This window comes from Falco naumanni, chromosome 1, assembly GCF_017639655.2.
Source record: "Falco naumanni isolate bFalNau1 chromosome 1, bFalNau1.pat, whole genome shotgun sequence".
In the NCBI taxonomy this organism is placed as follows: Eukaryota; Metazoa; Chordata; class Aves; order Falconiformes; family Falconidae; genus Falco; species Falco naumanni.
The window spans coordinates 69,302,391-69,316,449 of NC_054054.1; the positions used below are offsets into that span (position 1 = coordinate 69,302,391).

The following is a 14,059-nucleotide window of genomic DNA, read 5'->3' on the forward strand; positions in this document are numbered from 1 at the left end:
TTCATAATTCTGAAAGAAAAGTTTCTATACCATAGTACAGAACAGCAAATGGCAAAATGTGAAGAAATCCAAAATTTTCAAGTGTATCCTGGAGACAGCAAGTTAATGCCCTGTTCATTAATGTACTACTACTTCTTTTATATATATATATCAAGGAAAATTCATTACTGATATCGTTTACACAACAGCTGCAGAAATTCATACCAATTAGCCTGCGTTCAGGTGGAAGCTGAACAGCTGTCTGATCTGCAAATCTGCAAAGGATCATGTGCTCCTAGGGGAAAAAAAAAAGTAAAGAAATTTGGTCCAGTAGCATTTCCATCTTCCAAATAAAGTATAAGAAATCTAGTTAAATGTTGTAAAGTATCAAAAATGCTATCACATTGAAGACACTATTTCTAGAAAAATTATCTGTGTGCAAATCCTAATTTTGATACTACTCTGGCTTGTAAATATGTTTGTAAATCAAGAGTTTGTAATCACGACCACATTTCTACTTATGAGTATTTTTTCCTTGCTGAAATTTTTCTAATTCTCTGCAGCAGTTGAATTGGATGCAACATATACAAAACAGCATTCTTTGAAGACATACTGCAGACTAATTTTGCCTTTGATTACTGATGAGCAGCACAGCCTTCTTTTAGCACTGTCATTATGGGGCAGAATCTCTGTATCAATAAGCAGCCAAGACAAAATTCTTAACATAGGTGATTTTGATCTACCTTCCAAGCAGTGATTTTGAATCCCGTAAGAATCACTTCATGGGATAGACTTCCTCTGCTCTATCAAATAGGTTCAGGATCAACCCAAAAGATTTTGAAGGCAAAATAAAATCCTGAAGGCAAGAAATACCTGGCCATGAATAGGAAAGTTTCCTACATCAAAATTTGCACACAATTTGCTTTTGAACCATCCCCGTTCCACTTAAAAATTTCTGCAGAGGCTTCTACAACAGCTGCTGTTGATTTCTTCCTGTCTTGTCACCCAGGGCTATGGTGCAGTGGAGGGTTAGCCCCACCGCCTTTCTCCCTGCTTAGTTCACTGCACAAGCAGGCAGAATCCCATTGTCATTTGCTGTGAAAAACACCTCCTATGCTAGCATAATCATTGCTCCAAACCAGCCAAGCCAAGGAAGGTGAGTTAGCCAGATGGTGAGAGAAGAAACCCTGAAGGTGTAGCAATGAAATTAATGCTCTGATGACAGCTGTGCTCTTTGGGACAGCTGCAATATTAAGTACAGGGCTGAGTAAATCATAACCATTTTAGCACCGTACGACATTCCCAAGTCTCCTATAACGTCATGGGGAGAAAACAGAAACAGACGACAGCAAAAAGTGCTCTGCTAAGCAAAGCTTCCAGAGCTATAGTCCTGAAAAAAGGATGTCTTGCATCAAAAAGGGGTTTTTTTTATGTTTTTTAAATTCTTGCCTGATAGAAGCTGATGATATTAGAGGTTTGATTCCTGTAACAGATGAAGAGAGCCACTTTACCTAAGGATACTTTAGCTTCCTTTACTATGCTGAAGAGGATACTTACTCTAGCTTTTTATTAGGGGGAACATAAACATCCAAAAGTCTTCATTTGACAAAAAAAAAAAAGAATGAAAGCCCATCTTCATATTAAATCAAGATGGTAACTCCATCCAATTCATAAATTTAATAGACATCTGATCACAAAAAAAACTTTGCCCACATACTATAAAATAAAATATTATAGCTACATGATACTCAAATATTACTTATTTAAATAAATTTACAGTATCTTGAGGCAGGATTATTTGTTCCCTGGTACAGCTCATTCACATGAAGGTTTTCAGCTTACAGCTCCAGAAGAAATATGCAAGCAAGATGACCACATGTTGTAACACATTTAGGACTCAAACATGTTATGCTCAGTCAGTTCAATTCAAATATGGCTATTTTAGTAGTACAGAAGAGCTGAAAATGTTAAACCCAGATGTGGCTACTGGAGAATGAGCAGAAGGAAAGCCACAGGCAATGTGGCTACTGTTAGGAGAGAAGCAGCAGTGACAGCCAGCTTGGGGAGAAAAAGAAGGATTCAGAGGAGAGGGAGAAGATCCACATTTAACACAGAACCCCTCATCAGCCTTCAGGCATCCAACACAACCCAGCTCTTTGCCACATCAGGTTCTCGGCTCATCCAAGTAGACCAGAACAAGGTAAACCTCACCACCTAACCTGAAAATCTGTACTGAGTCTAATGCCTTGGCTTCCTACAGCAATAATCCAAGAAGTTAAACTACAGCCTAAGTTATGACCACAACATTTCCCCATGACACAGTCATTAAATTGTCATACTCCCAGCTGGCAGAAATTAGAAGAAAAGCACTTCTGAAATAATGAAGTTAATAATTATGAACTGCCTACATTTTGTATGTGCATGAACAGTTAACTTGCTTACTGGAACACCCACGCCTTCAATTCCTATTAGGTTTTCAAAGTTGTATGTGCAAAATTACTCAGTTTTACTTTCCAGTTCTCCTATGGGGAGAGTGTCTTGACAAATAAGAGTCTCAAAATGTATCATGGTAGAAAACTACAGCTATCACAACCTTATTCTCCGCAGCTATAACCTAATGAATTACAGCATAATGTTCTCATCAAAAAATGTTATGGAATTGCCAGACTTCTGGATGTCTTTTTAGATCTCACTAAAATGAAAGATAAGAGAAACGAATTTAAAATGGGAACTGGAGCGGGGTGGGTGACACAGACAACGTCTGGCTAACACATGGCACCGTTGGCTACTAACCAATAATCTGTAACAATTTATTAATATGAAATATAAAAACACATATAGCTAGCACTATAACAAAAGTTATTTATAACTAGGATTATCTGAGGCACCGACCAGCCTAGACCATTTGTATAGATTCTTACATTATCAAGAGCAGCAGGCCTTTTTAGCATTGTCCTTGGCCCCCGTGCCCTTCTGCAACACAAACAATAAAATGCTGTAACTTCTATAGCATTGACAAACCCTGTGTTTAAACCTCCATGGATTAACAGATTAAGGAAAAAAAAAATCACTGAGTTTTAATGAGATTATGTACACTATCCTAATCTAGGTATCCTTGATTTTATAATTGTCACTATCTTCTTTTGTACTGTCAACAGGTCTGCATTTAATATGTTAATAAATAAGCTTTTTCTGAACTGAAACCTGAATTCTTCATGATTATATGTTAGAAACATATAAATGTGTTGAAAAGAATGTTAATCAAGGGAAAACACAATGGCAGGTCCAAATCCATGGTGCCATCTTTATCATCTCAATCTATGGACATTTATTTCCATGTAAAGTGTACCTAGACCACACTGTCATGAAGATAACATCAGTGTATTATCAGATAACAACTTCCCTATATAAAATGGCTCTAATTTTTCTGCTTTTTTTTAATGTCATCTTACTTGGGGATTGAAAAGGATAATCTCCATTTTCCTGCTAAATATAGCATCTTTGCTATGCTCGCTGTCCCAAAAAACATTTGGATATTAGAAACACTGTCTCTTCCTTATATTTCTGTTATAAAGGATTATTCTGCACCTCCAAAATTCATTTCTATACTATAAACACCAAGATACTTGTGTCTTGATTTGACATGTAAATTTATTAAAGTTTCTATATACCCTTGTTTCTCTCAAATGGAAACATTTTCTTTCCATGCCACATTAAGTGCATCTAACCTTCAATTTTCTGGTTGCTCATCACCAACTACTTTAAATGCACTAGACAAAGATTAACAAATCAGTACCAGTTCTCTGCCGTCCAGTTCTATGCTCTTGTCCTTTTCACTCCCCTATTACCTGTTACATTCATTCTGTTGAATCTACATGCCTCATTCTTTTTCCTACTTTTCTCTCAGACTACCTCCACACGTTACCTGGCTCCCCTGGGTCAAAAAATTTGAATACTTTTGAAATAGTTTTGAATAATGTTTTTAAAGCAATACTGCATAAAGTTCCTGCTGATGAGTATAAGCTCTTCCTACTCACTATGTCTAATCTTCCAGACATAAATTAAAGGGAGAAATCTAATGTTTATCAGAAAATAGTATCTATGAAAGCCATAATTTTACCTAAAAAATGATTGACCATTTCCACAGTTGTATTCAAGACCTAAATCAATTGATATCTTGTAATTGTTAACTGGTACATGTTGACATATCTTAGGAATGGCTTGCTTACACATTATGATTTTTTTTAAGAAAAAGTTCTTTTGTAGAGAAACTATTTCATTTTACTGAAGAAAAAAAAGCCTTAAAAATGGATGGTACAGAGGAAGCAACACAATGACACCTGCAGTAAGCACATTTCATATAAACCATGCTTTTCCTTGCAATTAAAAGATAAGCATTTAATTTGATAAGACGACCAAGTGAAACACAGGAAACTGCACATAACCCTCTCCCCCCTCCAACCCTTTTACATACCTTGTAGGACAAAATTTCTTTGAACTGATGACTGGAAAAAAAAAAGAAAAGAACCAGACCAATTCAATTAGCATCTAAAAAAGCAGAGGCAGAAAACAGAAGCAATCAATACATACTTGAACACACTTTAAACAAAATACCAGTATCTGTATCCTAAGGAAAGGCATTAAAAAACACCCAGAAACCATTATGCTTCCAGTTCACTAGAAAAGTAAAAGCATCTTTGGTGTTGTCCTTTTTTTTTTTCTATTACATTATTTATTAAAATTCTCTCTTTAAATCATTATAAATTCTAACACAGATTTACTGGCATTTCTATGTTGTCACATAAATTATATTACATGTACAGAACCTCTAGTCATGCATATATTTTGTTTGTATCACAAAAGTAAGGTGTATCTACAATGGAACCGAGTAGACAACATAGGCAATATGGGGATATTGGCAGCCTATCATGTTTTACGTTCATATCAAATAAGGAAAAAAAGAAAACACAAACCCTAAAATGTAGCTTGAGCTAGGGTTGATAATTTTCCACAAAGGCTTACAATCTTAAATTCAGAATTTTGGCAAATGCAAAACTATAATTTACGTTCTTGCAGCATTTACAGCAACAAAAATTTTCAAATGTAGTGAGCGTTTCCAGTCTTCATGGTCTAGAAATGTTAACTGGTCAAAAGTTAAACAGTATTCAGTCAATTTTAAAACAAGTCAGCAGAGAAAAGCTATGTGCCTGCTAACTTCAGAAGGTTTAAAATTTTACTGCCTCTTCCTTAAGAATACTTCTTCATTTTACTCTATCACAAGAGAAAACAAAAAGGGACACATGTAAAAAGCTGGAAGAATCAAATTCACTAACAGTGTTAAATGTAAAGTTTACCAAACTGACAAATTCCAAATATTTACTCTCCGTGCACTTCTGTGACAGCACATTTTGATAGTATAGAAACGAATGAAAAATATTTAACACAGATGTGTAAGATTTTTTTGTATTTGCTGATTCCTTTTAAGACAGCATGTTTCCATTTCTTATTTTAGCAAATATATACCTAAGACAATGTTGTAACTCCTAGTAGAATTAAATCTGATCCATCTTGGACATCCAAATTCAAAGCTCAGCTTTAGGAAAAAGACACCAAAACTCTCTTCCACCATCTAGTTCTGCCTCAGAAAGCTGTCAGTCTCTTATCTTCTGCCATTTTATGCTTACCTTTTACATTTTATTTATATCAAAGGCATTAAAATTCTTCAGCCTGAAATACATGATTATCTCCAACATGGCAGATTTGAAGATGACAAAGTATTTACACAGTCCATTGAAAAAGTATTAAAAATATGAACTGAAATACAGGAGAGCTTGTCTACTTGGAAATAAATCAGAAGAGTTTCACAAGCAGTAAACTGTGGTATAAAGCAGACCCATTTCTTTAAGCTCATTGCTTACATCTTTCACCAACATCAAAATGTCAATTCCCTTTCTCACAGTAATTTTCATGAGTCTTCTATTAACTTTGTGATTTCAAGGTAAAAGGTCTGCATATTACATAGATCCCCACATATTGTACCTACTATGTTGATGGTATAAAGTTTTCTGAGCTATGAATAGACAAATCCAGGAAAAAAAAACCAGGAATTACCAATCTGTCTCCCTTTCAGGATGGGTTTGCAAAGGATGAAACAGTTGCATTATACCTGTGAACCAGTTTAGCCTTGACACTTACAGTGATCTTCCATCCATTAATGCTATATTGTCTAAGTATTTTCTTCCTTCATTTAAGTTGATATTTTAAAGCTGATCTTGTCAGCTTTATTTTACCTTCGTGGGTATTTAAACTTCATTGTGTTTTGAATGAAGCCATAACAACAAGGGGAGACGACAAATGCTGCCCGTGCCCTGACGCAGTGTTCGATCACCATGTCTGTTGCCACACCACATGCATGCAGAGCCACCTAGAGTGTTAAAAGTAAAAAACAAAGAAACAAGCAAATTATTTACAGCAATATTCTAAACACAATCCTGTTGCAGTATTTTTTTTTGGTTGACTTAGTTACTTAAATATATGAGGAAGTTTTTGCAACGAAAGCTGTTATGCCTAAGACCTGGTCATTAATTCCTCAGTTTTTCATTCCTCCCTTCATACCCATGCTGAGGAAAATTTATGGCCTATTCCATTAACAAGGGAACCATCCACACTGAACACAGGTCACTCACCAAAAGCCCTCAAAAGGTGGGTGCACTACCGTTGTGATATCACGTAAATTAAAAACAATGCCCCAGAAAAACATTAAATTAAAAACTGCTGTGGTCATTAGTCAAAAATTTTTGTCAAGCAAAAAGGACTTGGGAATACAAAGAACTATTTCAAAACTGGATTTGAACTTAGCAGTAAAAGAAGTAACAGATATACCTGAAGGTCATATTTAAAGGACAATATTTACACATAAATTTTAATCATTTGATTGTAAATTATTGAGTAAAAACTTTAGAAAACAAACATGGTGGGTGGGTGGGGAGAAAGCATCAAATACACCTTGTCCTCTTTTTTTTTTTTTCTCTCCTTATTCTTTTCTTTCTTTTTTTTTTAGTAATGGGCTCTTAAACTAAAAGTAGAATGTCATGCAATCACAACAGCTACCTGTAAGCATTGATGTATGTTTGGGCAACGCACAGACTGCTTCATGCTCTCCTACAGAAAGGCAACATATTTCAAGGAACAGCAAGCAGCTCTCTCCTCCCCATACCTGTGATACCAAATGGGCCAGGCAAAATGGAGGCGTTACTTTCTCTGTCTTCTTCCATGTACTCAGTAGCTCAAATAGTAGACCTGGTGTTCTAGATTTTCATTAAACCAAGGACATTTTTGAGGCACATTTTTAATTTTATGCAGTGGTACAGATTTGTAGAACTGCACTGTTTTCTTTGCTTTTTATTCACCGTAGACGTAGGAAAAAGGTTTAAAACCGCAAAGCTCTGACTTCAGGGTTCAAGGTTGTTTTTCAAGGTACAGCAATTGGAAGATAAAACCTTTACTTTCAGATATAGATTAAAACAAAGATTTCTGTTTGCAGACTGCTTGACATAAGCTCAGCTGAGCAGACCATTAATCATCGACTGAACTATAACTGCATACAGATGGTAACAAATATTCTTGTCTCAAGCAGAATATTAAAAAATTAATAAGAAAATAATTTCACAATGCAAGTTTTCTGCTTGCATGAATTTAACAACAAAAATAAAACCCATTTAATATAAAAAATAGATTCTTAATATCACAGCTATTAGATTAATATGGAATATAATTATAGTTACTTCATCTATCCAAGCAGAAAACAAAGACCTCTGCTTAGCTTGCACATTTGGAAAAGAAACCTTGAAACAACAGCAGATAAAACCAGTAGCTTTGCTGAGCCTGTATGAACTTTTACACCAACTGATTTCTTCTTTGGGTTTCTCAGAGCCAATTTAGTTAAGCCGAAAATCACCAATAAAATCCAAGACAAAGCTTTCTCAGACAGTGAGTTTAATATATAGGATAGCTTGAAACAAAATAAAAAGTGAGCACTAATGCAGATAATGAATCTGGTTCACAAATCCATACATCTGTAAATACAGGGAAACAAAGTGGCCCCTGAAGAGAGCAAGAGCTAGCAATACAAGATCATTGCCCTGTAATTAGTCCTTTGGTGCTGCAACTCCGCAGAACAGCCCAACGCACACAGAAAAACAAAGGGAAAAAAGTTTCACAAAACCTCAGGTTCACTTTAGTGATCTTAAAAAGAAAATAACTCAGCACACTCAAAAATATATACCCTCCCCCCAACCAAACCTTAAACTTTTCAACTGGTTCTCACAAATTAGTTTAGACACTTTGAGTACTACAGAAGTATTAAAAACAATTAGGATCTCAAAGACTCCTCTGGGTGTTGGCATGTAAACGCAAGTATTTGAAAGCTTTCACTTTTAGACTGAAATCCTTTACAGTGGTTGGTGGTTGTACTACAACATGTAATAACGACACAATGTACCAGTACATTTGGCACTCAAAACCAAGTTGTTTCAGAACCTTGATCTTCCACTACCCCAACAATTCATAAGAGCAGAAATTTCATGTGGAGCAAAAGTCAAGGGGTCAACATGTTAGTTTTTTTTTTAACTTGCTTTTGAACTCCTAGCAGATAACAGATAACGATATAGCTTAGTAATGCAGATTTGATCTCATGGTAAACATGTTTTAAACTAATACCAAATGCAGAGATGACAACTTCTGACACATCACTTCTTCTATACCTCTTAAAATTTCAAGTACTATAACCAGCAAATTTCTTGTCATTGTGTCCACCCTCACATTTACACTGTATTGTTCTACAGAAAATGGTGAAGTCATGCAATGAGTGAATATCTTTTCTATCTAAACTTACCTTCTCAGGCTTGTAATGATGCACTGCCAAACTTTGTATGCATTTATATATTATGGTATTATATGGTCATTTTTGTATCAGAACAGTGTTTATGACATAATGATACAAAGGCAGCTAAACTACATATTATTTACTTTCAAACACACCAAATACTTGTGGTCAGTAAACCAGCCAGCTCCTGACTTAAACATGGCTGCATATGAAAGCTAATCCTGAGTTAATGAGCTAATTCCGAAGAGTGAATCATGGTATGATACAAACTAATTCTGAAGCTGAAATTGGTATAGGTGTCCCAAAAAGGGAAAGCCCCAGGTTTTTCTGTTGAACAGACTATATAATCAAGTCAAAGAAACTGAAGTCACAGGACTGGAATAAAGAATTTCCAAGTGAATTTTTCTGACATATACTTCAATATTTTCCTTGTCACAAAACTTAAAAGAGATAATATAACACTTCTTTTATGAAATAAAAGCTCCACAGATTATTTAACTTAGTATTAACCTTAAAAATAGATCAACAAAATTAAAGACAGGAGCTCCAATGATGACAAAATGGGAGACTCATTTCACTGAAAAACTACAAGACAACTGACACACAGAATTCAGTGAAGTATTCATGAGATCCTGATTTTTTGAAATACATCTCTAGGTCATCCACTGAGATTCATACGACAATGCAGCACAGAAAATAATGCTAAAGAATTGGAAATTTACATTTGGAAGGACTGGGCTGAAATGATTTATTCTCTCCTCTTTTGCCTGCACTGGATTTCTTTTCCTTTATTAAATAAACTGACCAAATTGTTAAACTGCACTGCTGATGTACCATAAACCTTCAGCATTAAATATCCTCAGCTACAGCCAAAGCAAGTCCTTGGATGGCTGATTTAAGGAACAGTCAGACTCACACTGAAAGCTTGGAGCTTGCTGAAAAAGTTCACATTCTATTAAGAGAATATAAAATGGAAAGACAGGAATCTTTGCAGAGTTACAAAAGATTATTTATGCCTTTCTTTTCACTAGGGTTGCAGAATTCTGGAGAGGACATTAATCTCATTTACTTTCAGGGTCTAACACAGATGCTTTGAATCAGTATTCAATCACCTACTTTGCTCCAGCAGAACTCAGATTCCTACTTTGGTCTGCTCATTTACAGTGAACTGGGAGTCAGAGTATCGCTTGCTGATTGCAACAGGAGTGTTCAGCATTCACTCTGTCATGACAGTTCGTTCTCAGTTTTGCGTCATGTAGTCTTGAGTTGTTTATCTTAAAATGCTTTTACTGTCACCTAACTACACTTCTGATCTCACTTTACTGCACTCAGGCTTAATTTGAGCAACAGTAGTCTTCCCATCCTCAAAACCTTCTCCACAGTATATCCATTAACGAATCACTGATTTTAAAATAACATGATTAAACCAAGGATCTACTGTACTTTTTCTTCCAACATGGCTGGGCAGCATACGTTTTCGTATTTGATTGGAGCAGAAAATTCTTTTTTCACTCATGCAACATAAAAGCGATGCCAATGTGTAACAGAGAATAAATACAAAACTAACAATACAGATTAATGTAATAAGGGTGCTTCTCATAGCATCAGAAATGTGTGTCTGTAAGGACATATAGAATTTTATTTTCTCAGATATTTTAGTTGTTTTGAGAATAACTAACCAGATAGTGAAGTTTTAAAGTGGGAAAGTTATAATCACTTACCCCAATGTTAAAAGTCCCATTAAAATAGTCCAAATTTGCTTGAATGAACCAAATGTTGTTTAAACGTAGTTCATCACTTCTGTCTTTAGCACGGATCAGAGATAACTCCTTATTTTCTATGAGCACCACCTAGATTTCATCCATAGGAGAAAGTAAGGCAAAATAATACTGAGAAATCAAAGTATAACATTACCAACAACCAATCACAAACCATTGTAGTTTAATTGAGAAAAACTAAATTTTTATAGCAGAGCTGGACATCTCCAGAATGCTTAGCAGGAAACCCAACAATAATGGAATGCATTTAATAACTTGCTAATATCCATCAGCTTGCAAATATTTTATGTTTTCCTATAACTTTTGTTTCTCAGGAAAGCACTGCACACATTTGGGATTATGCTAAAAATGTGCATGTTTCAAATCTAAGTCCTCTACTGAGACAAAACTGTCTTCATATTTATTCTTCCTACACGCACATCTTTTTAAGATGATTATCAGAGACCAAAAGCTCATACCATCTGTACTTTTTTTTTAGAATTTACCTGACACGATGGCATCATGTGAGCAAGAACAATACCAACATGGCCCTGTGAAAACACAAACAAACAACAAAATCTGAGTAACTTTTCAGTGTCCCCTGTTGTTGACCTATTACATGACAAGCATCCCCTAACCAGTGACGGAACCCTTAAAAGCAACTAAAATTTCAGCATTTGTACTTTAGCTTTGTGGCAGCAACCACCCACAACTGCAAAGATGAAAGCTGAAAGAAACCAAATCATATAAACAAGAATATACATTACCCCTCCACTGCAAAAATCCACAATCACATCTCCAGGCTTAGCAAGCTTTGTCACTGCTGCTACCAAATTATTCAATTGCTGCTGCTTCCTCAGAGCCCGGTCTCTAGACATCTTCCCTGGGAATGAGAGAAAATGCCCAAGGTGTGATCAGCAGTTCTCAACATTGATACTTTAAATGGGTAACAGCAAATCACTGCAAATGAAATTTATGGCTGAGACTAAAAACTGGCTGGAACATTTGGGCACCTGAATCCACTTGGAGCTAAATTCACAAATACTTGACAAAGCTTTCTCTGTACCTCTACCATATTTAAAATATTATTTTCTGGTTGTTGATGTTAATGTATCCTTAGGAATGGACTCATATAAACTTCATGTTAACTACCCAAATTGGTGTAAGCTCTAGCCTGATTATATTCCAAAACTGTGAATCATCCCCAGAAAAAGAGCTCAAACCCATGCACATTAAGGCTGCCAAAATAAATCCCTGTTTACTATATCTATACACTATCCTTAAGCATCTTGTTTTTAAAAGTTGTACTCTTTGTCCTGTCAATTTTCAATTTTCACGACAAGCAGTCTTGTTTATTTAAATGACTGTGTGTGCAAGGAGGCACTTCTCAAAGTGACTACTCCTGCGCAGCAAAGTCTGGCTTTCCATCACATCTGTAACACAACCAGAAACAGAAAAACTATTAATTTCTTACAAATGTGCTTGATAAAGTCCAACATACCGTTGGTTCAGATACAATGTTGTTTAGGCAGCTCTTACGTATTTGTAAAGATGCATTTTGTCTCAGTGGGGCTAACAAAGTGCTGACAGATATTTAATACTCTTTTCTGTTTGTTCAGAAAGCAAAGTTTGACATAAATGTTGACAGTAAAAATATTCATGAGCTCATACTTACAGTAAGAGAAAAGGTACTGAAACAACTTTCTTGAATCAGTTTTCATGAAGGAAGTTTAGGTGTACCAAACAATCCTAATGCTCTCAGAAATATAAACATATTTCCTACTTGGAGCATCATGTCACATTTGAGTATGGGCACTCTCCAGTTTTGTATAAAATCATTAGCTTTCTCTATTAAAAATATATTTTTCCTAGTACTGAGGAATAGTTGAGAAGAAAACCCACAAATCAGTGATGTCTCCTGGTTACTACAAAAGTAGTTCAATTATCATCTCATCATAAATTCCATTTACTATACAGTTTATTTTTTAAATTTCTATCCTGAAAATGTATTCTTTTGTATTATATCTTATTGTAAATAACATTTCACTTTAGAAATAATTCATCAAACTCAACAAGCTCATCTGATAAAACTATCACTGCTTTGTTTAGGGTAGAATGAGAAGAAAAAACAACCACTTTTGAAGACACTGCATTCTACACTGTCAGGGCAAAGAAAAGAGAAAAACTGACAACAGAAGGCAGAGGAAGTAGGGCAGAGTTCATTCTCCACAGTTACTGCACAGACAGTCATTTAAAAAAAACAACAAACCAGCATAACGACATTTTAAAAAATACTCCTAGGTGACTGCACTGCATGGTGACATTAAAATGTGTACTACCTTTTAATGGAACTTTTAAAGAGATTGAACACAACCTCTTCACTTCTTATTAACTTTGTAAGTATACTTTATAGTACATTTTATAAAAATAAAACCACTGTTACATTTCAAACATTTTTTACACTTTGTGAAAGTTACCAAAAAGAAAAGTCCCACAAAATTAAGCTTTCTAATGACAAAAACATATACAAGGACTGCAGATATGAAACCTTTACCATATTATGTAAAATGATAAATACATTTTAAGGAATCATAAGGAATCATCTATTTCACATGAATAGATCCTTGGAAAACACTTTTACCGAAGGTTATACTAGAAACCCTAATTCCTTGTGTGCCAAATATCTATTTAAACTGCTCCATTGTTTGCCTCTAATTTTCACGCTACCACTTGATCAACAGATGTTCAAAATGTTCTCAACATCTACAGTTCTAACTGTAGCCAATGGAAGATGCCAGCATTCCATCACATGCAAAATCAAGAGCTATCACTGTGTCAGTCAGAACCTGTGAGGTCAAACTTGTAATATGTTAGATAGACAGGTACTGTAATATTAATACCTAAAAAATCCTATACTTCAGAAACACACAAGTACATTCTCTGTCTATGTGTACGCACATATCTGCACACACAATCACAATGGATTGACTGAGTTTTAAAAAGTAGCTGTTGTCCTGCACGTAGTTTTAATCTAACTGAGGCTAACTGAGCAATAAATGAAAATAATCAAGAGATCTGATTTATATTTGTCTGCTATATCCCCCATACCTGAAATACAGCTGCGGCAAAGTTGGGGGCACAATAAGCAGGGACTTTATCTTGATAATACAGGCTACTACTTGGGTTTGTTTTCATCAATTGACAGACCTTATTGGGTTTGTTTCAATTATTTCAATTATACCTGATAAAGTATTTAATAAAATAGTTGTTACTCTAAAATCAAAATAACCAGATGCCCTCCCCTTTTATGGAGTGTCCTGGTTTCAGCTGGGATAGAGTTAATTTTCTTCTTAGTAGTTAGTACAGTGTTGTGTTTTGGCTATGGTGTGAGAATGATGCTGGTAGCACACTGATGGTTTTGGTTGTTGCTGGGTGATGT

The 14,059-nt window shown here is 35.3% G+C and overlaps 1 protein-coding gene across 5 annotated transcripts in view; it reads right to left on the minus strand.

Annotated features, from left to right (window-relative positions):
- The window catches only part of GSTCD (glutathione S-transferase C-terminal domain containing), a 73,781-nt gene that overhangs the window by 5,521 nt on the left and 54,201 nt on the right, over positions 1 to 14,059 (minus strand). For all 5 annotated transcript variants that reach the window (XM_040598159.1, XM_040598149.1, XM_040598178.1 and 2 more), the window contains 6 exons: positions 11,388 to 11,503; positions 11,127 to 11,171; positions 10,585 to 10,713; positions 6,270 to 6,403; positions 4,454 to 4,484; positions 205 to 274 (listed from right to left, as the gene is read on the minus strand). In XM_040598159.1, the coding sequence (XP_040454093.1) occupies positions 205 to 274; positions 4,454 to 4,484; positions 6,270 to 6,403; positions 10,585 to 10,713; positions 11,127 to 11,171; positions 11,388 to 11,503 (525 nt within the window). The remainder of the gene's footprint in view (positions 1 to 204; positions 275 to 4,453; positions 4,485 to 6,269; positions 6,404 to 10,584; positions 10,714 to 11,126; positions 11,172 to 11,387; positions 11,504 to 14,059) is intronic.